General features: G+C 39.2%; 1 protein-coding gene across 1 annotated transcript in view; it reads right to left on the bottom strand.

The window, feature by feature from the left end:
- Positions 1-26495, bottom strand: part of C3H1orf87 (chromosome 3 C1orf87 homolog) — a 100638-nt gene that overhangs the window by 52086 nt on the left and 22057 nt on the right. Inside the window, 6 exon segments of the mRNA XM_061186502.1 lie at positions 6376-6541; positions 10265-10380; positions 12111-12244; positions 12247-12314; positions 12316-12365; positions 12946-13086. Coding sequence (XP_061042485.1) covers positions 6376-6541; positions 10265-10380; positions 12111-12244; positions 12247-12314; positions 12316-12365; positions 12946-13086 — 675 coding nt within the window.

The raw sequence follows: 26495 nt of genomic DNA, 5'->3' as shown, positions 1-26495 counted from the left end.
TCTACTCCTCAAGAGAAAATAAGCAGTTAGAATAATGCTTGGATTTTAGTAGGCATTTGATTAATATTTGTTGAAATGAAGAAAAGGAAAGGAAAGGAAAGGAAGAAGAAGGGATATAGAGGAAAGAGAGAAGAGAAGAGAGGGAAGGAAAGGAGAGAAAGGGGAGCAAGAGAACAAGAAAGAGAGAGAGAGGAAGAGAGAGAAAAAAGAAGGAAGGGAGGAGTAAAGGAAGGAAGAAAGGGGCAAAGAAAAGAAAAGAAATGTCTAATTCAGGGTTTGGAAAAATTGTAGCTACTATTATTATTTTTAGAGGAATTTCCATACACTGACTGTATTAAGCATGTCTTTTTATTCTGATGCTTTGACATCATGGGGCCTTGCTGACCCTGGAGAGACTGCCTCTCTCCCAGGGCTAGCCAATTCCTAGAGATAGTGAAGGACTGGCTTGCAAGTGTGTCTTTCATCTGCAAACCAACTACTTCTTTTATTGAGGCTCTCACACTTGGGCCACTATTTCCATGTCCTAATTACTCAAGGGCCAAGTGCTAGGCAACTAGGAATGGCCCTTATGTCCCAGAGCCCACTGAAATTATTCAAACTAGCCAATCCTAAGCCTTCTTACTCTTGTCTCACCCATCCCACAATAAAGGCTCTTGCCCACATTTTCCCTCATCCTCTCTGCCTCCTAACCTCCTGGTGCTTCCCCATGTGGCCTGTGCAGTGTGCCATTCCCCTCCTCTTGGGAACTGAGTAACAAACTGTCTTTGCAATGGCAATCACCTCCTGATCTGTTGGTCTGACCGTACTTGAATAATATAACCTAGATTTTAATACAGTGACAAAAAGCTAATCTTCATTTGTCTTTATGCAAGAAAACAGCCAATCTGGGTTAGAAACTTGCACATGTTACTTACTAGCTGTAGAAGAGCATGTCAGGGAAGGAAAAAGATCTATTTAAAACATGAAAAAAATGAATAATAGTTTGCCAGAAGAAAAGGGGTTGAGTATAATTCCAGGCAGAAGAAAAGCACGTGTAAATGATGGGTGAGAAAGAGCATGGTGCTTTTTATAAACTGCATGTATTTTGGCATAATTCACCCTACTATAGTTTTATACCCCTTTTCACTGGGCAGTAAATATCTGTTCATGAGAGCTTCTCTAAAAGACAGTGGTTTACTGAGGGCTGGAATTGCGTCTCCTTCATTTTCCTATCACCATTCCTAGCACAGTGTTGAAAAATAGTTATTGAATAAATGAATACATGGATGAATTAGGAATGAATGAATGAGTTGAAGGTCCTGAAGAGTGGAATGTGTATGGGCATACACATTTTTTTGGAAAAAAATAAATTGAGAGAGGTAGAAATTAGTCACATTATGCCATTTTACTCAATAAATAAAAATCGACTCATCCTCATGATTAGAGCATATTAGTGTATTTTTAAGCATCAATATTAAGAGGGTATTCTAAAAACAGTTTATTTACTTCTGGCAACATTGAGTTTTGCTCCAGGCTAAATGAACAGCAGATTAGAAATAGTACATCAGGGTTCCTAGAAGCAGATTGATTGATAGCTGCTAAGAACTGACTGCTGACAGTTGTGGAAGAGCAATAGAAACATCTACCAGAAAATCCTGGCAATTTAGTGTTATCTAGGATTATTTAAAAAATCCATATTCATTAGGATGTCCCTTGTTCAATAAGAAAATGTTTGGCTATGTATAATTTCTTCTGTTCAATAACGACATTTTAAAAATCAAATGTAAATAAAATATTTATGTTATTTAGGAAATGACATGTAAAATAAATATTCATTTCCTCAAAATGCTCCTTGAGAGAGTGATGCACAGATGCTCTCTCAACTTCCTCCTTTCCCATTTATGGTTCCATTTGCATTTTACCCCATCACTCTACTTAAATTGTGTTTACCAAGTCATTAGTAACCTCCGCAGTTTCAAATTTAATGAATACTTTTCAGTCCTGATTACAGATGCTCTCTTTGCAGCATGTGACATGGCTGATCATGCCATACTTCCATAAATCTATTCTCTTGGCTTTCTTGACCACTGCCATATTTCTTTTGATTATTTTTAGTCTCCTTTCTTGGCTTGTCTTCATCTACCTACTCCTTAACAATGGGTGTCCCCCTCAACCTTCCCTTCTCACTTTCCATTATGTCCTTGAGTAATCCTGATTACTCCCAAGGCTTCAACTCCATACTGAAGACCCTTAAATCATTTAGCTTTAAGCTCTCAACCTACATCAACATGTTCAAAACTGAACTCATCATCCTTTCCTTTACCTCCTCCACTACTGATTTTCTGTTTCCTATCTCAGAGAACGGTACCACCACCTACCAAGTTGCCAAAGCCAGAACTTTGGGAGTCATTTTTGATTCCTCTGAATTCAGGACCGTCTAATTAAGTCACCAAGACCTACTTTTCTATCTCCTTAATATCGCCATCCCTCCTGCTACTACCCTGGTCTAAACCCTCATAATTTCTTGCTTGAATTACTGGAACAGCCTTTTAAAGGTTCTCTCTGCCTCTAATTCTCCACATTCTATTAGAGTGCTCTTTTCAAATTTCACATTTGATCATATCATTCACTTGTTTAATATCCTTCGATGATCCCACTGGGGCTTTAGGATAAAGTTCATACTTCTTAGAAAGACCCTTCAAAAACAGGTTCCTCCTTTCCATTCTAACATCAACTTAGCATCTCCCACCGTCCCCAGCCACCATATATTTACTGTGTTCTGCCTATATGAAATGGCTTACAGTTCCCTGAATTAGCCATGTTCTCTCTTACTTCAGTGACATTTCACATTGCACCTTTTACCTAGAATACCTTTCCTGTCCCTTCCTCTGCTCTCCCTCAGTTCTTTGCCAAATTCACACGTCCTCTAAGATTCAGTATTTGCATCATCTCCTCTGGAGTTTTTGGGTGAGGCTAGGTTGGTGTTCCTTCTCTATGTTCAAATTTACTGCCATCACTGCATTTTACATATAGAATTGTATCATGTTTAAAACATTACCTTTTCCCTGAGCTCCTGGAGAACTCTGGAACTGAAATCATAATAGTTTGTTGTCCTTAGTGTCTTATCACACAGAACACATTGAGTGATTAATATGTTGAATGTAAGAATAAACATGCCATATTGTTCAGAAATCTGGCTATTGCTTTGGAAGAAGGGAATGATTTGAAGCTAGTAGAAACCAGTTATCGTTTTAGGGCAGAGTGTACTGATATAGAAACAACTAAGTACAAAAAAGGAGCCTGGCAAACTGCAGAAGAATGTCTTACAGTTCTGGTCACTTGGTAAACTAGTGTCATAGCTGTAGTCTTGCCATGGGAGTGAACCTCACATTCACAAGCCCCAGTTCCCTAAGTAAAGGGACTCCCTCTTGATGATAATGAGGGAGTTGCATGAAAATGAAGCAAGAGTAATTAGAGGTGGAGCAACCTGTGTTCTAGCAGCTCCTCCTGGCAAGAAGGTCTGCGAGTAGTTTGGGAGGTCTTTGTGATGTAGAGCAGAAAGAGGATGAAAGAATATGGATTATGTATAAAAGTGTTAAACTGAGCCTGCATGCTTGGAAACTTCTTAGGTTCTACAGACTATTCAATCTACACCTGATTTGAATAATGGTCAGGGAAGTTAATAAATAAATGTCTGTGGATCCATGTTGCCTCAGGAATTCTTCCTGAGCCATCATTGTGTCAAAAATGTGATAGAGGAACAGAATGAGTGAGTCCACAGAATGAGGATGACAGATATTAGGTACGTTTTTATACTCTTCTTTGAGAATGGCGACAATGCCATTGATTCCAGTGACAAGACCCATAGATCACCCTTCAAAACTGCATTTATTTATCTGAGAAGAGGAAGATGATCTCTGAACTGTCTGAAATATTGGCTGTGAGGATGTGCTCTTTTTCCCCTCTGGGCATGGGGTGCATAGATTTCGTGAGAAACTTAAGGAGGTCTGTGAAACCCTTCCAACTCAGATGGCCTTTCCCAGTCTCCTCTGAAGTCTTGTGTCCAGGAACAAGTATGTTGGGGTGCAATCGCTGCTGCTTGCCGTGTCCAGTGTCTGTTGGGCCTCAATTTGTCTCACGTTCTGGGGAAACAGAATTCTATTTGCCATGCCTCCCAGAACTGTAATATATTTTGAGTGAGTTCCAGATGTCTTAAGAGATGCCAGATGGCTCATGAGAGGCAGACCAGCTTCAAGGAAAATGTGCCCTATTTCCTTGGATATGAACCACAAATTTAAACTTTCAGGGCCAGCTCAGGGTGGAGGACATTCAGGGCCCGCTCTGATGGCCAGCGTTCAATGTGGCTATCACTTGACCCTGGGAAAGGTCCTCCTTCCTTAGGCTATTTTGCAGTGATAATTTCACCAAACACAGATTTTTTTTTTTTTTTTTTAATATAAGGAAGGGAGACCTATTTACTGAGTACCTCATATATCAGACCGTATACTAAGTACCTTTACATACTTATCTTGCTTAATCCTCACAATAGACACAGAAGGTAAGATATTTGGAACCCAGTTTTTCCAGATGGAAAATCTGAGTCTCAAAGAGTTTCAGTAAATTTATTTTTATTTTCAAGTCATTTATGTACCATTCTACCAGGGCATCTGAGAACATTCAAGCTTCACTGATGCTGTTATGTATTTTCCAATCTAACAAGAAATGGTTCCTTTTTAGTCAATTTCCACTGATCTTCTCAATAACATAATAAAGGCCATTTATGATGTGTGGAATCTCCTGTAGTGTTGTCTCCCTCTTCTAGTGAAACAGGCTTGCATGTTTAATATTCATGTATACAATATACATGCACACACACGTGTACACACTATCATGTGCTTTGCCTTTGCATGGTTAGTTGACTGTATAAATGAAAGCACAGAGAAAGCTACTTCTGTCCTAGAACAAGAATCCACTTTCAGCATGTTGTGTCCTTGCTTCCTTAGTAAACATCACTTGTTCTTCTGAATTCTCTGACTCTCTCAATTCTTAACCCCTGTTTACCTGGATGAAAGGCATTTTCCAATCTTTCCTATAGGATTTTTTTTCTTTGGGGGGTCTGTAAATTCCAATTCCTTCTACTCCTCTGGAATTCTAACTCCTGTATCCTGGACTCCTTCCAAATATATCCTTCCAGATATATTCTGCTTATTGGAGTTCCAATTCTGTGTCTCAATTTCCAGTATTCTTCTGTATTTTGAATCCTGGCTCTGCCTCTTGTTGGCTGTGGTCCTTGAGAGATTCAGTTGGCTTCTCCGAGACTCCGTTGTTGTTGCTGTTGTTTTTCATTTATTAAATGGGCTTTATAACATCTACCTAGATCTTGTACTTATTTGTAAGTATTAAATGAGTTAATGTAAGTAGAGCATTTAGTGCAGTGTTTGGCACTGTAGGAAGAACTCAGTAAAGCTTGGCAGTGAAAGTTGTTGTGAATGGAATTGCAGTAACAGTGGTCATTATCCAAGGTAACCTCATGACTGGAGTTTGTCTGGCTAAAGACAACACATGAGTTAATATGGTTCTGGATCCTCTTTCATGAAACATATCTGCACTGTTAATTAATGCTCCCAAACAGCATGCTAATCTCTGTCAGCAATAAATCACATCAGTCCCTACAATTTGGTGTCCCTAAGGAACAGAGTACCACCTGCTAACCTCACTGGAAGCTGGTAGAGGGTGTGAGAAATGAACACTTGGCCTTAGAAAAATATTTGTTTTCCATTGTGAAAGATTATTTGGTATTGTCATATTGTCTATTGTTAGCATAAAACATAGCCCAGTGTACGTAATGCCTGGACCAATTCTGCACATTTCACAATTCCTTTTCTCTCTTGTTTTTCTCCTCTTGGGCGCAGAAAACAAAGAATTGTGAAATGTAATCCACAGGCAGAACACAGATCATAACTGTGCCTTCTTTTTTTTTAATTTGAATTTTTATTTTAGTGTCTTCTAATCACTTTTAAATTTCTATTAAACAAGATATTGCTTGATTTCCAAAGGGATGGCCAATTTATCATATAAGGGATTAGATATAAAAACAGGAAGAGGAAATCTTTTACTGTAAACATTTTGTTTTCTTTAGCACATCACTTTCCTCCTGGTTGATTGAAATTTGGGAAATGATTATTAGACTTACACAATAAATATTGAACTTACATTATATAAATGCTCCTAGAACCTACATAGTATATATGCATTCCTACTTTCAAAGCTAGCCAGTTATGTATCTCAGTATGTATTATTCTTAGTGAATAATATAACTGTGTCTTCTTACTATAAACCTAGTGCCCCGAGGTAGCCTTCTAGAGATGACTGAATCTGAAATCTAATTTTGGTTACCTTGGGTGGGGGCAGGTAGCCAGAGAATGAGCGATCTTCTTTTCAAAAACTCCGGTTGAGATTCTCCATGTTGAGTTTGCCCTTGGTTGCCCTTAGTGCCATCTTCAAGATCTCCAACAGGTGGTGGTTCACTTCTGACTGGGAGTTGGAGTCTTAAGGGGCAGTACTGCTTGGAGAGGCAGGAGAAAGGCTGTGAAAAGATGATCCACTCAAAGCTGTATGGTTGATTCACTTTGCTCTACAGCAGCAACAAACACAGCACTGTAAAGCAATTATACTCCAATAAAGATGTGAAAAAAAAATGGTTCTGAAGAACCTAGGGGCAGGACAGGAATAAAGATGCAGACGTAGAGAATGGACTTGAGGACACAGGGAGTGGGGGGACGGGTAAGCTGGGACGAAGTGAGAGAGTGGCATGGACTTATTATATACACTACCAAATGTAAAATAGATAGCTAGTGGGAAGCAGCCGCATAGCACAGGGAGATCAGCTCGGTGCTTTGTGACCACCTAGAGGGATGGGATAGGGAGGGTGGGAGGGAGACGCAAGAGGGAGGGGATATGGGGATATATGTATATGTATAGCTGATTCACTTTGTTCTACAGCAGAAACTAACACACCACTGTAAAGCAATTATACTCCAATAAAGATGATAAAAAAAAAAAAAGCTGCTGTGTGCTTTCACACCACACCTCTCACCCCAATATATACTGTGGAATGAGAGGACCCACCTAGTAAGGCCTTCTAAATCTGGGAAACCTCATCATGGGACTACATGTGGAGATTGCATAGATTAACTAAAGTCTGTTCCACTCTAGTGAGTCCCACAGTCTGTTCTCCCAGAGGTACCAACCAATTGAACTAGAACATAGACCAAAACTTGTAATCCACTAACTCTTTTTATCCAGGTTAGAAAAACTTAGAAGTGACCATAGTAGTTTACTTTTCCTGCTTGATCTTACTTTTCTTAAGCCCAGATAATTATTGATAACAAATCAAATTTCCAAACTGTCCATCGCCACAAGCAAAGCAAAGCAAAGCAAAACAGATCCTACCAGATCCCTGTAACCAGGGAATGTATATAGAAGGAAGTCTTGAACCAGGTGAACTTCCTGCATGATCCTCGACTCTGCTCTTTGTATCTGGAAAACCCAGAAAATGTTTGGGAACAATTATTTACTTACCGTCTGGCATGCAAATGTAAGTAGTTATTAAAATAGTGTATCTTACTGACTATTGTTACTTTAAATAATTGGCAAAAAACAACAGGGTGATGAAATGTTATAGTCATTTATTTTGTGAAACTAGTTTGAGATGTTTAATCATTTAACATTCAAATGTATGTGTCCTCCCAGATCCAAGCTGCACTATCTTCTCCACAGTGAAGCTTTTCCTTATTTCCACTCCCTCAACTTAAGTGCCACTTCCCTAGAGGGACATTCCATGACATCCCCCAACCTCCACTCATGTAAATCAGTTTCCTTTCAGTGGTGTGCCGGTAAATCTTTAACGACTAGCTCTCCAAGATAAAGCCTTAATCTGTAGCATTACTAATTTTCATGGTGCCAATACTCCCACCATGGCTGATTTCAAGCTGCCAATACGATGTCCCTGAATGAGGAACTGGAAATTGAGGCTCACCGGCAGCCCTCCTGTTGCTCCAGAACCCCCTGCTTGAGAGACTCTTTCATAGTTCTTTGTTCTTTTCCTTAATAAGTCTCCCTCAAGTTGCAATTGCTTCCTTATTCTTTTAGCTGTTGTTTCCTGTCTGACCTCCTCCCTAGTAGACTGCTCCATAAGACGTGGGCTTAGTCTGTTTTGCTCCTATATCCTGTGGATCTTGTACAGATTGGCCTTACCAATCTGATGTATCTGTCCCAGATTTGAATCAGAAGTTTTCCTTCCTCTTTCCTTTTCTTGCAACACCAGTTCCTGTGGGTAGGAATTCGTAAGGTTTTGGCCTTCGGCTCAGCACATGGAGTACTGAATGGGCAGGTGTTATATGGAACCCATTTACTGCAGCTGGTGGATTTCGTAGAAAAACCTGCTGCAGGAGTTTACTTCATCTGGTCCAACTTAGGTGATGAGAGCCGTTGCCACTCCTGCTGCCACTGGTGATGCTGGAGGCTTTTTAAACATCACAGAGTGCCCCATATAAGGCTCTACCTGACGGAAGCGGGGAGGGCCTTTTTCTGAGCTGTACATTAATTAACAAAGAGCCTGGATTAATTACAGGTCATCAGTCCTGCACTTCCATAAACACACTGTCTGGTTTATATAGAGCATCACCTTCTCTGATGAATTCAAAATGATGTCTTTATGCACCTTTTCTACACAGTAGATATCCGAATGTCCCTGCGAGTGAAGTGATGCAAGCTCTCTGGATAACTGGAGTGCCAATGACATTCCACAGATATTTATTGAGCATCTCCCATGTGCCAGGAACTATGCTAGAAGTATGCTGGACACTGAGTTGGCCAGGAAAGACACCATTCCTAACCTCAAATGTCAAAGAAGTAATTACAAGCACAATGACTGTTATAAAGGGAAAGGGCTATGGGGTCATATAGCAAAAAGATATAACCTAGTCTAGGGCTCAGGAAAAGTTTTCTGTCTAGGATTCGTAAGACCCATATCTGCCAATAAGTGGCAATATGTTCTGGTGCATCGTCTACTAACCTTCAGGGAGCAAATCTCACTATCTGTTCTATATGAAGTGTGGTTGCTGATTATTAAATATTGCCAGGGCTTTACAGCTCTCAGCAGGGCAATTGCGCCAAGTGATAGTTGACTGGTGTACCCACATGGCAGCATCACTTTCTTTGGACTGTGAGCCCCTGAGGGAGAGACTGGGCCTTGCCAATCTCTGAATTCACTGTGCTCAGCAAAGTGTGCCTGGCAAGCAGCTGGCATTCAATGAATGTGTGTTGAATGAAGTACTGCAGTCAAAAAGGGCACATCATAGAAAGGAATCAAGTCTATCACTTGGCCCAGGGATATTTTTATAGGACACTGTGCCTTTTTCCTAGAGTGAAGTGATATACTTCAATGCCATGGCTCTTAACCACTATGTCACATTATTTGTAATGGGAAAGAGTGTCTTCTGGTAGGATAGTTTAAAATAGTAAAAAACACTTATATAGCACTTACTATCTATCAGGTACTATTTTTAAGAACTTTGCACTGACTAACTCAGTTCCTCTTACAAATCTATGAAGTGAAGGGAAATCTATCATTGTTCCCATTTTACAGTTGGAGAATGGAAGCACAGAGAGGGTAAGTGACCAGCCAAATGTTGCAGAGCCACTAATGGGCAGAAACAGGAATTGAGCCCAGGCTGCTGTCAATGGAAGTTATGCTCCTAACCACTGCACTTTGTCATTTTTCGTGGAGAACACAGAGACTATCATGCTTTACTGTGCCTCATTTCTAACGCTATTCCTCACATCCTATTTTTACGTTGAGTCATTTCTTTCCTTTGAGATTATGTGAAGGAATTTTTTATTTCTGTACCTCAAACCTTTCTCTGCCAGTGTCTGTAACCCAGGAGTTCACTGACCGAACATATTTCTGGAATCATACTGTATGAACTGGAGCTCTCCCCCGGTATACACTCATTTCTTATTTCATAATGAGGTTTTTCATTTTCACATGGCAACTTCATAAAAAAGACACATGCTTGACGTTAAGAAGCTGGTAATTGTTGCAAATAACTTTCTATGCTGGCCTGCGTACAAGAGAGAAAAAAAAACTATAAGCAGAAGCCAACTGTTGGTGAAGAGCAAAGTGATTCTGCATTAGGTGAAGTTTTCGAGTGTACGACCTCCACAATCCCTGCCAGCTCTTGAAGTCTACAAACACTATGCCCACAAAAAGGGAGAAAAGTACCTCTGATGGCTACCACCCTGAGTTTCTTTCACCTTGCTGTCCTCAACTCTTTTGTTTTGCTGTGGATCATCTGAAGCTGCAACTTTTAAAAACCAGAGGAGCTTTTCATAACTCACCTAAAAATTAAACATCAAACAGAACAACCTCATTTAATTTACATGTAGGGGAAAGAAGATGCCTGCTGAGATAAAATGTATTTGGAAAAGTTTTAGCATTAAAAGTGTTAAAAACAGGTTTTAAAATATAATAATTATTAGTGCTTTTTACCAACTATTCCTATTATTTTCCCTTCTGGACATATGGTAAAATGATACTTCCTGGTTGTCTTGTGGTTGAGTAGGGTGATGACCAGTTCTGGCCAGTGAGTTGTGAACAGAAGTGACATGTACTACTTCTGGGCTGAGGATTAAACTGCTGACATGACACCCTCCAGGTGTCTCTTTTCCCCCTCTGCCATCACATCCAAAAATCCTACAGAGTGGATGCTTCATCAGCATGGGTTTGGAGCTAAGATGATGATGGTACTGAGAAGAGCCTGGGGTGGACTCATTATGAAAAATAAACTTTTATTGTTTTAAGCCACTGAAACTTTGGGGCAATTTGTTACAACAGCATAACCTAGCCTCTAGCTTCTCTCTCTCACACACATCTCTTACATAGATATATTCAACAGATATAGTCAGATTACTTAGGGGCAAGGCCTTATTTACCTAGGTGAAAAACTCAAGACTTTTTTTTTTTTTTACATAGGAAAGGACTAAAAGAATGTCATCATTTCCATTGCTGGGCTGGATGACATGCTAGGGACTCTGGTCTGGTGGGCAGACAACTCCAGGGCAGTAGAGGGCGTAGCAGTGGGGACGGGAAGCCAGATAAGGTCCTGATAGAAACTAGATCTCAGGCTGGAGAATTGGCTTGAACTGAAGATTCAGAGAGTTTGTACTAATAGGTTGATATTGTATTGCTAAATACTTCTCATAAATATACAACTGATTCTATTTTCACAGATTAGGGATGGGCAGGAGATAGAACTAACATTTATTTGAGTACCTACTAAATGCTAAACATGAGACCAGGTAATTTGCGTTTATTATACTACTAAATCCTCAGATTAGCCCTATGAGATTGGTTTTGGCCTGATTTTCCATCAACATATGCTCACAAATGATTTATCCATTGGTATTATTTCTTCCTATTTTAGGATATTTTCCTTTAGCTCCCAGAATTTGGTTGCACTTGGACTATGCTTTGTATTCACTCACAATGTGAGCTTGGGAAGTGCAGTGCTCAGAGAAAGAACCCTGGCCTCATCTTTGGGGAGCCTTTATCTCTGTCCTGGGTCTACTGTTAATTCTCTGGGTGCCCTGAGCAACTTCCTTAACCCCTCTGGGTTTCAGTTTCCTAATCAGTGAAATGATGGTGGTGAGTTATATTTCAAAGATACCTGCCACCTCTTAACTCTCTAGGAACTGTCATGATACATCTTTGTTAAGTTCTCCATTCTAACCTCAGAGCCTATAGACTGATCAGCTTGTAAATAGACCCAGGTGGGCCCATTATCTTGATTCTGTAAGTATCCCAGTGGTGTTAAGAGCAGACAATGAAAGTTTGGACAGGAAACCCTTTAAAGAGAAATTAAACAAGGCTGAGACCTAAATCTGTTTTCTATTTGGGTCTTATCTGACTAGATACTTCCACATATGAATATAAATATGCTTTGTATCTTATGGATCAATAGTAAAGGTGATTTTCAAGAAAGAAACTTACCTTTTAATTCTATTACTCTGGTGGGTACAAGTCAAGTAAACAAAAGGAACCCACACTTAAAATAACAAGATGGTCATACCATTTCAGGAGATCCCCTCCCAGAAAATCTCTGGCAAAGGATCTTGACTGTTGGTAACTGCAGAGGGACCTCAAGCCTCAAGAAGAGGCGGCTCAGCTGAGATTGGAGAAGAAATCCTGAAGAGACAGGATCTTCAGCTCTTTCTGAAGCTTGTCTAATAAGCCAGAACTCAAAAAGCATGACTTGAGTTCTCTTCTGACCAGCAAGAAGAAAAGTGTCTTCTTTTGTTGTTCCACTTGGCCTTTGGCCAATATCCTGAAACAACAACAGTAATAACAAATTAACAGGGCTCTAAGACAAAATGACTAAACGCTAATGCAAGGAAGAAGTCTAGTTGGGCTGGTATCAAAGCATCCACTTTTAGGCCTTGTCCTAAAAGGAACAGGAAAGAACACTTACACTTGAAAGTAAGTATTCAGTCTGGGTATATTCATTAGTTTACAATGTCTCAGGACCTTTTTCTTTAGGAGAAGAAAAGAAGCAAATCATTTCAGAGTACGTGCTCTGTGAGAAGGCTCCTTAACGTGTATCATCTGTCTTTTACAAAATAATTTTTTGATTATATGAGAATTTAGAATAACAAATCTTAGAGACCCATTGGATCTGGGAGGAGGAAGGGGGAAGTAAGATGCAATGTTCAGGGGAATCATTTGAGGTTTGCCTGTGAACTCCTCAGGGAAGCTTCCTTGAAAGCTGATGGGACATATGGAGTGTGATGTCCACCAGTCCATGCTCAGACCTTCTTATTATCTGTTTCACATCAAACTATACAGTCGACAAATAATACCCCTTCAACCACAATAGAAAACAGCCCAACAACTCTTAGGATACACACATTGGGTTGGTCAGAGCTGCCCCTTGCCATCTGTTCTAAGGACCAGTCTCTAAGGTTTCTCCTGGGGAGGCCATGGATATAGGACAGGGACTGGTCTCCAGTTGGTACAGAGCTGCAGTAGACATTTTCCTGGTTGGGAATCTTAAAGAAACAAAGACAAATGGTAATAAGGATCAGAAGGGGTGGGTGAAGAGAAAGAGAAAAAAAGGGAGAATATGAGTGAGTCAACAAATTCTTTTTTTTTTAAAATAAATAAATTTATTTATTTATTTATTTATTTTTGGCTGCATTGGGTCTTTGTTGCTGCATGCGGGCTTTTCTCTAGTTGTGTCGAGCGGGGGCTACTCTTCGTTGCAGTGCTTGGGCTTCTCATTGCGGTGGCTCCTCTTGTTGTGGATCACAGGCTCTAGGCGCGCGGGCTTCAGTAGTTGTGGCACGTGGGCTCAGTAGTTGTGGCTCGTGGGCTCTAGAGCGCAGGCTCAATAGTTGTGGCGCACGGGCTTAGTTGCTCTGCAGCATGTGGAATCTTCCCGGACCAGGGCTCGAACCCATATCCCCTGCACTGGCAGGTGGATTCTTAACCACTGCACCACCAGGGAAGTCCGAGTCAACAAATACTTAAAACACATTCACAGTTCCAAATGACTTCAGCCCATGTGGTCACTGAGTCATTGATTTCCCACAGAAGAGAAAGGTTACCTCAACATTAACTTCATCATTATGCAATTAACACAAATTTGATAAATAAATGGACAATTAGACACTTTTTCATTTGTGCAATAAAGAAGGTGTCTGTGACAAAGAAAAAATAGGTAGACCATAAGGTGTTTATAGGCAAATGGAGGGCTATTATTAGAGATAGGGCTATCCTTGGGCTGTTTCAATTAGCAGATTCAAGAAGGGCAGCAAAGGCAATTGTGAGCTTTGTCAAGAATGGAAGAGAAGAGATTAAAACACCCAGAATATTACACCCCAAGAGCAATGTTATTAAAGGTTACAACAGAATAAATGATGGAACAAGGGTCAATGATAAAATCCCATTCCCTCATGCCATGGTGTATGATGTATTAATAATGTTTTTTATTTTCTGTATTTTATGATGGTTTGACATCTTGGGGGCCTTGCTGGCTGGAGGAGACTGCCCCTTCAAGGGCTAACTAATTGCTAGAGATAGTAAGCAGCTTGCCTGCTAATACATCTTTAATATGTGAACCAACCAATCCTAAGTCCATATCTCCAACCACCTCCTTTATCTAACTCTCCCACACCAAGCAAATATTTCCCCTGCCCTAAATCTACCCAGGTCCAGATATCAGACTGGGGACAGCCTCTCTTTGGGCCTCCAGTGGGCCCAAAGCCCACTGGAATTGTTCAAACCAGCCAGTTCTGATCTATTTACCCTGCCCTGCATTACCTTTCCCATGGAAACCCCAGTAAAGGCTGTGGCCTGTGCTCTCCCCTCACTCCTCTGCCTCCTGATTGACTTTGGTGCTTCCACATGTGGCCCTGCATGGTGTGGCATGCCCCCTTTTCACTGGGGAATGTAAATAATACATTCTTTCAAAGGTAGTTGCCTCTATATGTGTCACCTTGCCATACCTGATTAAAATAAAATCCTGGGTACAAATTGAATAACATGGCTATTTTTAATTTCAAGTAATTGAAAGGAGACATTATCAGAAGGATTCACTGAAAACTGAGTGTCTGTACTCAGTTGATAGTTATATTGAATAACCTATCAGTATGAATAGCAACCTACAGATGCTGTATAGTCATGAAACATTTTAAAGAAAAATCAAGAGGGTCTCTAGAGTGGGCAGAGTGAGCAGGAGTGGCAGAGGGTTCTAAAATAGGCATAATAATAACAAGACATATATTGGGCACATACTCTCTACAAGGTACCATATGAGTACTTTGTTTATATCATTCAATTTAATCCGTACAACAACCCTATAAGGTAGGTAGTATTTGTACCTTTTTATATTTGGAATGCTGAGGCTTACAGAAGTTAAGTAACTGTATTCCTTCATTTAAGAAATATTTATGGCTTGCCTAGGCTAGGCCAGGCACTGTGATAGGCCCTACAGTGAATAAAACAGATATGGCCTCTGCTCTCACAGAGCTTGCAGATGATGAGAGGCATGGCAAGCGACAGTGACAGTACACCATGGGATGGTAAGGGACACTATTAGAACAGCCCATGGGTCCATCTAACCTGGACTTGGTGGTCCAGGTCTGGAAGCAATGACATTTAAGTCTAGGCTTGAAAGATGAGCTAGATTTGGATAGGCTAAGGAGTGGAGACTTCTGTGATAGACGGAATGGGAATAAAGGGGAATAAAGAGGAGAAGAGAAGAAGGAAGAGTACAGGAAAAGGAAACTGGATGTAGAAAACCTCAAAGGTGCACACACGTGCCTAAAAGAGAGTAATGGATGCTCTCAGAGCATCACTTAAGTTTTTGGAAAGACAAAAGGCAGGGCTGGAGAGGGAGGCAGGAGAAAGGAGGTGAATAGCCTTAACTCTTGTTAGTATCTGTGCTTTATCCTGAGGGCAGTGGGGAGTCATGGTAATGTTTTTAGTAGATCTAGGACTAGGCTAGACTTGCCCAAAATTTACTCCTTAGTAAATTGTGCAGATAAGATTTGGACCCTGGGCTTCCCTGGTGGCACAGTGGTTGAGAATCTGCCTGCCAGTGCAGGGGACACGGGTTCGAGCCCTGGTCAGGGAAGATCCCACATGCCACGGAGCAACTGGGCCCGTGAGCCACAGTTACTGAGCCTGCACGTCTGGAGCCTGTGCTCCGCAACAAGAGAGTCCGCGATAGTGAGAGGCCCGCGCACCGCGATGAAGAGTGGTCCCCGCTTGCCACAACTGGAGAAAGCCCTCGCACAGAAAGGAAGACCCAACACAGCCATAAATAAATAAATAAACAAATACTTTAAAAAAAAAAAAAAAAGATTTGGACACTGCTTTTCACCTTTCCTCTGGGATGAGAACGATTCCACAGTCCGTCCACAGAACAGTTTCATTCTGCAGGGTATTTAGTTAGGTATTTCAGACATAGTGTTCTCAGAACAATACGTTTCTTTATAAATTACTTGTAATATAAAATATTTATATTTTCAGGTACATATAAATATTTTCTGCCTCTGAGAATTGATACACTTCTATATTATAGTATTCTAAAGACGCATTTATCAACACTTATCATTCTCATCGAGTCAAGGTGTTCTTTAGTCCCTTTATTCCCATTTATACATCAAATTTATTGAGTGCCTTTATCTTTGGCACTAGAGATACAGGTGAACAAGACAGGTATGATTGCTGACTGCCCCTCATAGATCTTTTGGCCTAGACATTACAGACTAAATTTTATGGCCTTTCCTATGGAAAGGGGAAAATATATTGTGCTCCCAGGAATGCTGTGAAGAATGAATGCCATAATGTACTTTAAATATTTTGCATATTGTACAACTATATTATGAATTTGTTTGCTATTTTTTGTGTATCTCCTTCCAAAAGATCTATTTTTTTATATCCACATCACCCCCCACCAGAGATGACGTGAACCCCAGACAGTGTATTATTTCATCTGCATTGTTTGAGCATGTATTTATAAAGCAGTGATTTTTACAGTGTGGTCCTTGGGTCACAAGCCTCAGCATCACCTTGAAACTTGTTAGAAATGTGAATTCTCAAGACCCACCCTAGACCCACTGAATGAGAATTTCTAGGGTTGGGAGCCTAGAAATCTGTGTTTTAACAAGTACTCCAGTAATTCTAATGCACAATAAAATTTGTGAACCACTGACCAAAGGATAAAGATTCTTTTTAAACATAACCACAATGACATTATTACACTAAAAAATTCCTTATTAACAGTAATTCCTTAATATCATCAACTACCTAGTGAGTGTTCAAAATCCCCCAATTATCTGATAAATAGTATTATTAGTTTGTTTATTCAAATCAGGAGCCAAATAATATCCACATATTGCAACTGGCTAATATCACTTACATCTTTAAAAATTTCTAGTTCTTCCTGGGCTTCCCTGGTGGCGCAGTGGTTAAGAATCTACCTGGCAATGCAGGGGACATGGGTTAGAGCCCTGGTCTGGGAAGATCCCACATGCCGCGGAGCAACTAAGCCCATGCACCACAACTACTGAAGCGTAGAGCCCGTGCACCACAATGAAGAGTAGCCTCTGCTCTCTGCAACTAGAGAAAGCCCGCATGCAGCAGCAAAGATACAATGCAGCCAAAAAAAAAAAAAATTTCTAGTTCTTCCTACCCACCCCCACCTTTCTTTTCACGTTTTTTCCCCTGTAATTTATTTGTTGAAGAAGCTGAGTTGTCTGCCCTGTAAAGTTTTCCACCGTCTGGATTTTGTTGCTGTTTAACAAATTGGCCCATATATTTCCTGTAAAACAGCAGTTAGATCTAGAATCTTGATCACAGTCAAGTTCAATCGTTTCATAGCTGGTATATTTTCCCATGGAAGCAAATGCTGTCAGGTTGTCTTCCTTTTTGTGATATTCACAGGCACTGATAATCATTGCTTTAGTTCATTTTTTTTCATTAGGATTTTAGAAAATAGTGGTATTCTCACTCTACTATTACTTCTCATTTATTGGTAGTAATATTTCTCTAAAGAGAGACTGTCCTTTATCAACCATTATCTAAGATACAGTTTGTAGAGAAAAGGCACATTGAATAAATGCTTGATTCTTTAATGCACTAATTTAAAAATTGTTTGTCTCCTAGCTTTCTTCAGAGGTGACCAATTGTTTTTGTTTTTAAAAATCACTGTAAACTTATGGATTTAAACATATTGAATGCCTTTAAATCTATTATAATTATTATTTTTATTGATATCCAAAATGTCCCACTTTGACTAGTGGGAGCCTTTAATTTTTTTTTTTCTTTAGTGGGAGCCATTTTAAGTTAGATCCTGAGTCTTTTCTTGACAAGTCTTGGAAGGTCTTTGGTATCTTCATTGTTTTTGGTGTAAGCAGATGTTACAGGCTCAAAGCTGGAATCAGCCTTTAGAATTTACTGAACACAATGCAGGTGGTAGGGTGCTCATTTATATGGGATTGTTTCTACATTTTCCAATGGACAAGGCTAGGAAATGTATTTTTTTTTAAAAAAGAGTTCATACTGATATTTCCAAATCAGATGTAGGAGTATAGGAGTTTTATATTGTCTCATCAATATTATAGCTATATTTCATTTCTCCTACACTAGAAATTCCAAGTCCCAAAACCACCAAGAGAGCGACTCATTTGCTTTATCCCCCAATACACATACAGAAGAACAATATCAACATAATGGTTACTGAAAACCTTTAAAGGTATTTTTTCAAAAAAATTATCCTTAGAGTATATACCCCACTAGAGACATACAGTGAAGTCATTATGTTTTAAAGTTATTTACAATAGTTCCACGCTCTTTGGTTTTGCTGTCAATTAATACATAGGTTCACGTGGTAGCTAGTCTCCAAGGCGGCCCCAGTGATCCCTGCCTCCTAGTACTCATGTTCTTGTGCAGGCCTTCCCCTCCACACTTAATTAGAATTAGTCTGGATAACCAATGGAAGAACACTGTACAAGTGATGGTATGCCACTTCTGAGATTAGGTTATTAAAAAGACATTGGGGCTTCAGTTTTGGTTGTGCACACATACTCTCTCTCTCTCTCTCTCTCTCTTTCTGGGATAACTTATGTTGGGGAAGCCAGATACCATGTCACAAGCAGCCCTATGGAGAGGCCCAAATTGAAAAGAGACAATATCTCTGGCTACAGACAGCAAGTAACTGAGGCCTCTGTCAATAGCCACTCAAAGGGGCCTAGAAGTGGCTCTTCTAGCCCTGGGTAAGCCTTCAGGTGACTGCATTCCTGCTGACATTTGGCATGAAATTTCATGGGAGACCTTGAGCGAGAACTACTCATCTAAGCCATTCTTGTATTCTTGTCCCTCAGAAACAGTGAGAGATAATATATGGTTATTGGTTTAACTGGTCACCTTTTCAGACAATTTGTTATGCAGCAATAGATAACTAAAACAGACTTTATTTTGTTTTCAATTTTTAGGGTTTGAGTTTTTTAAACATTTAAGTTAGTTTTATATTTATGTGAAATATTTAAATACTTCCAAAGCCAAATCTACAGAACAAGATTTAGTCAGACATTTGTGGTTTCTAGTCTCGATCCCTCCATTATATTCTCTCTAGTCCCAATAGGTAACCATTTAAAAAAAAAAAAGTTTTTATTAATTCCTTCATTTTTAAAAACATAAGCAATAATAGATATTTAGACGCATAATCTACATACTTTTCTTCACTTTGCTTTTGTTTAATTAATAGTATATCTAGCTATATTATTCCATACAATGATATATAGTATGGATATATCCATACAATTATATATATGTATATGTGTGTATATATATGATTCATATATATAGTGATATTCTTCATTACTTTCTACAATTTTATTAAAGTTTTTATAATACTCCATGTATGGATGTACCTTAGTATTTTCAACCTGTCCCTTGTTGATGGAAATTTAGGTTGTTTACAGTTTTTGATATAATAAGTAATACTGCAATGAATACCTTCTACATAAATTGTTAAACATATTTCCAGTATACCTTTGGGATGGATTTCTGAAAGTGAGATTTTCATGTCAAAATATTCATACATAAGTAGTTTTGCTGATTATTGCCTAATTTCCTTCCAAAGTGGTTGTTCCATTTTAAATTTCCTCTACCTTCTAACAAAGTATGTTGTCAATTTTCTGGACTTTTGCCAGTGTAATAGGTGAGAAATTATATCTCAAGGTGGTTTTTTTTTTTTTTAAACGTGATGATCCATTTATTTATTTATTTATTTATTTATTTATTTATTTATTTATTTATGGCTGTGTTGGGTCTTCGTTTCTGTGCGAGGGCTTTCTCTAGTTACGGCAAGTGGGGGTCACTTTTCATCGCGGTGCGCGGGCCTCTCACTATCGCGGGCTCTCTTGTTGCGGAGCACAAGCTCCAGACGCGCAGGCTCAGTAGTTGTGGCTCATGGGCCTAGCTGCTCCATGGCATGTGGGATCTTCCCAGACCAGGGCTTGAACCCATGTCCCCTGCATTGGCAGGCAGATTCTCAACCACTGCGCCACCAGGGAAGCCCTCTCAAGGTGGTTTTAACTTACATTCCTTTTATTAAGAGCAAGGCTATATCTTTTGATATGTTTAAGGGTCATTTATATTTATCATTCTGTGACCTGTCTGTTCCTATATTTTGTTCATTTTTCTAATAGTTTACTGTCTTTTTACTTCTTAATTTTTAGATAGACGATTCTATCTGTTAGGGATATATTTATCTATGATATAAGTTGCAGATATTTTCCCCAGTTTGTTAAGTATCTATGTGCTTTGCTGATGGTGGTTCAGTCCACATATGTGTAATCAAAATTATCACGTTTTTTCTTATTGTATCTGCATGTTGAGTCACAGTTGAGAAAATTTTCCCTTATCTCAGATTATAGAGGAAATTGCCCATTTTCTTGTACTATTGTGCAGTTATTATTATTTTTTAAAATTTTATTTATTTATTTATTTATTTATTTATTTATTTATGGCTGTGCTGGGTCTTCGTTTCTGTGTGAGGGCTTTCTCTCTAGTTGCGGCGAGCGGGGGCCACTCTTCATCACGGTGCGCGGGCCTCTCACTATCGCGGCCTCTCCCGTTGTGGAGCACAGGCTCCAGACGCGCAGGCTCAGTAATTGTGGCTCACGGGCCTAGTTGCTCCATGGCATGTGGGATCTTCCCAGACCAGGGCTCAAACCCGTGTCCCCTGCATTGGCAGGCAGATTCTCAACCACTGCACCACCAGGGAAGCCCCTGCAGTTATTTTGTATATTAATTCCCTGATCCATTTGGAATTCATCCTGGTATACATCGTTACATGTATAATATGTGAAGAATATACATGATTTTAAATTTTCTCTGTGGCTAGATAATCCTATATTGCTTATTAAAGAGTATATTTTTCCCTACTAATTTGTGATGTCATCTTTATTATACACAAAATTGCAATATGCCATTGGGTCTATTTCTTCACTTTTTTTTTCAATTCTATTAGTCTCATCTATTTATGTACCAAAATAACATTATTTTAGAGACAGATTTTACATTTTATATCTGGTAATGCTAGCCATGTACCCACTGCTTTTCTATTCAGGGTTTTACTGACTATTCTTGCTTGTTTATTATTTCAAATTAACTTTATAACCAATTTGACTATTTACAAAACAAAAATCTGATACTATTTTTACTGGAATCACATTAAGTTTATAAATTACCTCAGGGAGGATTGACATCTTGATTTTGTTCATGTTTTTTCCCATTCTTCAGAATTGTGGTAAAATACACATGACATAAAATTCATTATCTTCACCATTTTTAAGTGCACAGTTCAGTAGTATTAAGTTTACTCATATTATTGTGCAACCATCACCACCATGCATCCACAGAACTCTTTTTATCATACAAAACTGAAACTCTATACCTATTAAACAACTGCCTATTCCCTCCTCCACTCAGGCCCTGGCACCACCATTCTACTTTCTGTCTCTATGATTTGACTACTCTGAGTATCTTGTATAAGTAGAACCATACAGTATTTGTCTTTTTGTAACAGGCTTATTTCACTTAGCAAATGTGAAAATTATCAGTGTTGTAGCCTGTATCAGACTTTCCTACATTTTTAAGGCTGAATAATATTCCATTGTAGGCATACAACACATTTTGCTTATCCATTCATCTGTTGATGGACATTTGGGTTTCTTCTCCATTTTAGCTATTATGAATAATGCTGCTATGAACATGGCTGTACAAATATCTCCTTGAGACCTTCCTTTCAACTCTTTTGTGTATTACCAGAAGTGGACTAGCTGGACCTAATGGTAATTCTATTTTTAACTTTTTGAGAAGCTGCTGTACAGCGGCTGTACCATATTACATTCTCACCAACAGTGCACAAGGGTTCCAATTTCTCTACATCCTTGCCAACATTTGTTATTTTCTGTTTTTTTTTCCTTTCTTTTTTTTTTTACTAGTAGCTATCCTAATGCGTATGAGGTGGTACCTCATTATAGTTTTGATTTGCATTTCGCTAATGTGATAGTGATGTTGAATATCTTTTCATGTGCTTATTGGTCATTGTGTATCTTCTTTGGAGAAATGTCTATGCAAGGCCTTTACCCATTTTTGAATCAGATTGTTTTTTTTGTTGTTGTTGAGCTTTAGGAGTTCTCTATATATTCTGGACATTAATCCCCTTATCAGATATATGTTTTGCACATATTTTCTCCCATTCTGTGGGTTGCCTTTCTACTCTCTTGATAAGTGTCTTTTGATGCACAACATTTAAAAATTTTCATGAAATCCAGTTTGTCAATTTTTTATTCTGGTGCCTGTGCCTTTGGGGTCAGATCCAAGAAATCATTGCCAGATCTAATGTGAAGGTTTTTCCCTATTTTTCCTTTTAAGAGTTTTATAGGCTTAGATCTTATATTTAAGTCATAGATTCATTTTGAGTTAATTTTTGTATATGGTGATCATACTTTTGTATGCAGATATCCAGTTTTCCCAGTACCATTTGTTGAAAAAACCGTCTTTTTCCAATTGAATCATCTTGGCATCCTTGTCAAAAAATCATTTCAGGCTTCCCTGGTGGCACAGTGGTTAAGAATCCACCTGCCAATGCAGGAGACACGGGTTCGAGCCCTGGTCCGGGAAGATCCCACATGCCACGGAGCAACTAAGCCCGTGAGCCACAACTACTGAGCCTGCGCTCTAGAGCCTGCGAGCCACAACTACTGAATCCGTGCGCCGCAACTACTAAAGCCCGCACACCCTAGGGCCCATGCTCTGCAACAAGAGAAGCCACCACAATGAGAAGCCCGTGCACCACAATGAAGAGTAGCCCCCACTCCCTGCAGCTAGAGAAAGCCCACGCACAGCAACGAAGACCCAACGCAGCCAAAAATAAATAAATAAATAAATAAATCTAAAAAAAAAAAAATCATTTCAGCATATATATGAAGGTGTATTTTTGGACTCCCTATTCTATTCCATTGGTCCATATGTCTGTCTTTATGCCAGTACTATACCATTTTGATTATTGTATCTTTGCAGTTAGTTTTGAAATCAGAAAGTATAAGTCCTCCAGCTTTGTTCTTTTTCAGGATTGTTTTGGATATTCAAGCTCCCTTGAGATTCCATATGAATTTTAGGATGAGTTTTTATATTTATACAAAAACAGTCATTGGGATTTTGATAGAAATTGATGATGTTAATTTTTTCTGTACAAGAATATAATAGCATGCCTTTCCATCATTCAAATATACTCATGTTTTTCAGGAGTATTTTATATTTTTCCTCATAAATGTTTGGACATTATTTCTTGTTCAGTTTATGCCTATGTATTTGATTTATTTATTAGTTAATTTAGTTAAGTATCTATTTGCTATTGTAAATGGTGTTTTCCATTTTATTTTCTAACTAGTTTTTGTACGTACGTGTGTGTGTGTGTGTGTGTGTATATATATATATAAAAGCCATTGATTTGTGGATATTGACGCTATAACTCTATTTTGCCAAATTCTCTTACTGTCCTTTTTTAAAATAAATTTATTTATTTATTTATTTATTTATTTATTTATTTATTTATTTATTTATTTTTGGCTGCGTTGGGTCTTTGTTGCTGCGTGTGGGCTTTCTCTAGTTGCAGCGAGCAGGGGTTACTCTTCGTTGCGGTGCAAGGGCTTCTCATCGCGGTGGCTTCTCTTGTTGCAGAGCATGAGCTCTAGGCACGTGGGCTTCAGCAGTTGTGGCTCGCAGGCTCTAGAGCGCAGGCTCAGTAGTTGTGGTGCACAGGCTTAGTTGCTCCATGGCATGTGGGATCTTCCTGGACCGGGAATCAAACCCGTGTCCCCTGCATTGGCGGGCAGATTCTTAACTATTGGGCCATCAGGGAAGTCCCTCTTACTGTTTTAATAGTTTCTTCATTAGAAATTGTGAGAGTTTATATATATAATCTTACCATCTGAAAAGAGATTTTCCTCCTTTTTAATTATCATGCCTGTGATTGCTTTCTCTTGTTTAATTATATTAGCTATTACCTCCAACATAATATTAAAAACAAGCAGGGATATTGGGTACTTTGACTTCTCCTGACTCTAATGTGAAAGCCTCTAGTGTTTCTCCATTAAATAATATGTTGACTTTGGGTTAATATATAGAGAGACGCATTTTAGAAACAAAAATGAATATTCTCAAGGAATTTACAGACTCATGGAAGGAGAGAGACAAGGAAACAAACTATTTTAACAGTATAACAACATCTGCCATAAGAGTATGCACAGATTGATGTAGATGTACCTTAGAAAAGGCAGTTTTGGTGGTGAGACAATGATGTTTCTTGATAGACCTGATATCTGTGTTGAGACCCCAATGTAATTAGGAGTTAAATAAAGAAGGAGGGAAGAGAATTTCGCATAAAAGTAATTGCATGGTCAAAGGATAGGAGATAAAAAGAAGCAGAACTCTATTTGGGACATAGAAGTTCAGTTTAGTGAAAGGTGGGGATAGAAGGGAAGTAGGCAGTGAACAGAGTTGAGTTGGTGCAGTAAGTCAAGGAGTTTGAATTTTCTACTAGGGCAGTGACGATTAAACAATGGTGTTCAAGTGTTTTAAGTAGGGGCTACACTTGATCAGTGGTTTTGAAATTCCTCCTAAAAGAGGTAGGATATATATATCCCTGCCCCATTGGTGTTGTACTTTGCCATGTGGCTTGCTTTGGCCAGTGGGATGTTAGTGGATATGACATAAGCAAAGACTTAAAATATACTTGTGGTTGAGTAATGCAGTTGTGTTTGTCCTCTTGAAATGTTTCCATTACCATGAGAAGGGCTTGCCTTGAGGAGTCCATTGGATTCAGAACAATAAGAAAAACAGAGCAGACCTGAACCAAATCTGCAGTCTGGAGCCAAGCCTCGAAAGTCCTACTGGAATAAGTAAAAGCTGTCTTACTCACATATGTGATGTGAACAAAAACGATTATTGTTATAAACCACTGAGTATTGGGCTTGCTTGTCCCACAGCATTATTATTACCACAGCTGACCAATAAAGAGAAGAAAGCATAGAAAAATAAGTCCTGTTTTAAGATAATTAAAATCTTCCTACTGATGTGTAATGGTGGTCTGACTAGGATGATGGCAGAGGAAACAGAAGTAAGAGGACACTTTGAGAGACATAAAAAAGATGGAATTTAAAGGGCTCAGTGATTAGTTGGATATCAGAGTTAGGGATGGAGAGGAGGAAAGCATGCCCGGATTTCTTGCTTATGCAACTGGGAGAGTTGTGGGACCTTTCTGTGAGACACAGACCACAGGAAGAAGAGCAGGATCAAAGGTTTGGCTTTGAACTTGTTGAATCTCAGCTGCCAATGCACAGTCAAGTGGAAATGTCCCTGACATCTGTCTATTCATCTATAAAATGAGGATAACATCATGTGTCTCTACCTACCTCAACGGCTATTGTGGAGAACAAACAAGATAAAACATGCAAAAGGACTTTGAAAAGAACATACTACCAATTAACTGTGATAATTATTAAAATTAAAGCACTAACACTTTCATTTTCATGCTGCCAGATGCAAAAAGCACACTTTAATTTTATTTTTGAAACTGTGCTACTGAGTCTGTTTCTAGTCATACATTCTTTTTTTATTTTTTGAGAGAAGGCAGAGCTGATGCTTCTGAGAAACAGTGTAAACAGCATATATGTATTTTCAAAGACATGGAAGGAGAGAATTTAGAGACAAAAGGTCCTAGGGCTGGCAGTGAGAAGAGCCAGGCTCTAACTGTGAGACCTTGAACCATCATTTAAGCTCTCTGGGCCTCTTATTCTTCATTTGTGAAATGAAAGTTTGTATTTGTTGATTTCTAAGCTATCTTACTGTTCTTGGATACATGAAACTATGGATTCTCTTAACATTTTCAGCTTTACTTACCTCCTACTAACTATACTCTTCAAATTTATCTGTAATTTAGAACAGAGTTTCATACTTGCCTGTCCTCATGCATGTTGGCTCAAGTCTCTATCAGCTACTTTTCTTTTAGAGCAAATTCAGCTGGTCCAGATTGCCTGTTACATCCCAGGCAGGAAGGCTTATTTTCATCTGTGTATGAGGAATAAGGATCTAGAAGGAGTTCTGATTGGTTTACTTCTTTCACCGTGGCAGGATTCCCTTTACCACTTAGTCAAGGTGGTAATGAGGGTCTCTGTACCAGGCAACTGTGGCTGCCACCTGGCCACCCAGGACCATACACTTGGCAGACAGAACCAATTAGGCCCCCACTTCCTATGAGGTATTGCTGTGTTTGGTCGCTGGGTGTTAGCCCTGCGGAGCCTCCCATCAGAAACCTCCTTGAATCCTGGGAGAGGAGGGACAAATCATCTCCCTCTGGCACTACAGAGCTAGCAAAGAA

This window comes from Eubalaena glacialis, chromosome 3 (genome assembly GCF_028564815.1).
Source record: "Eubalaena glacialis isolate mEubGla1 chromosome 3, mEubGla1.1.hap2.+ XY, whole genome shotgun sequence".
NCBI classification, from domain to species: domain Eukaryota; kingdom Metazoa; phylum Chordata; class Mammalia; order Artiodactyla; family Balaenidae; genus Eubalaena; species Eubalaena glacialis.
Note: the sequence above shows the minus strand (reverse complement) of the source record. Positions and strands in the feature narration are given on the sequence as shown.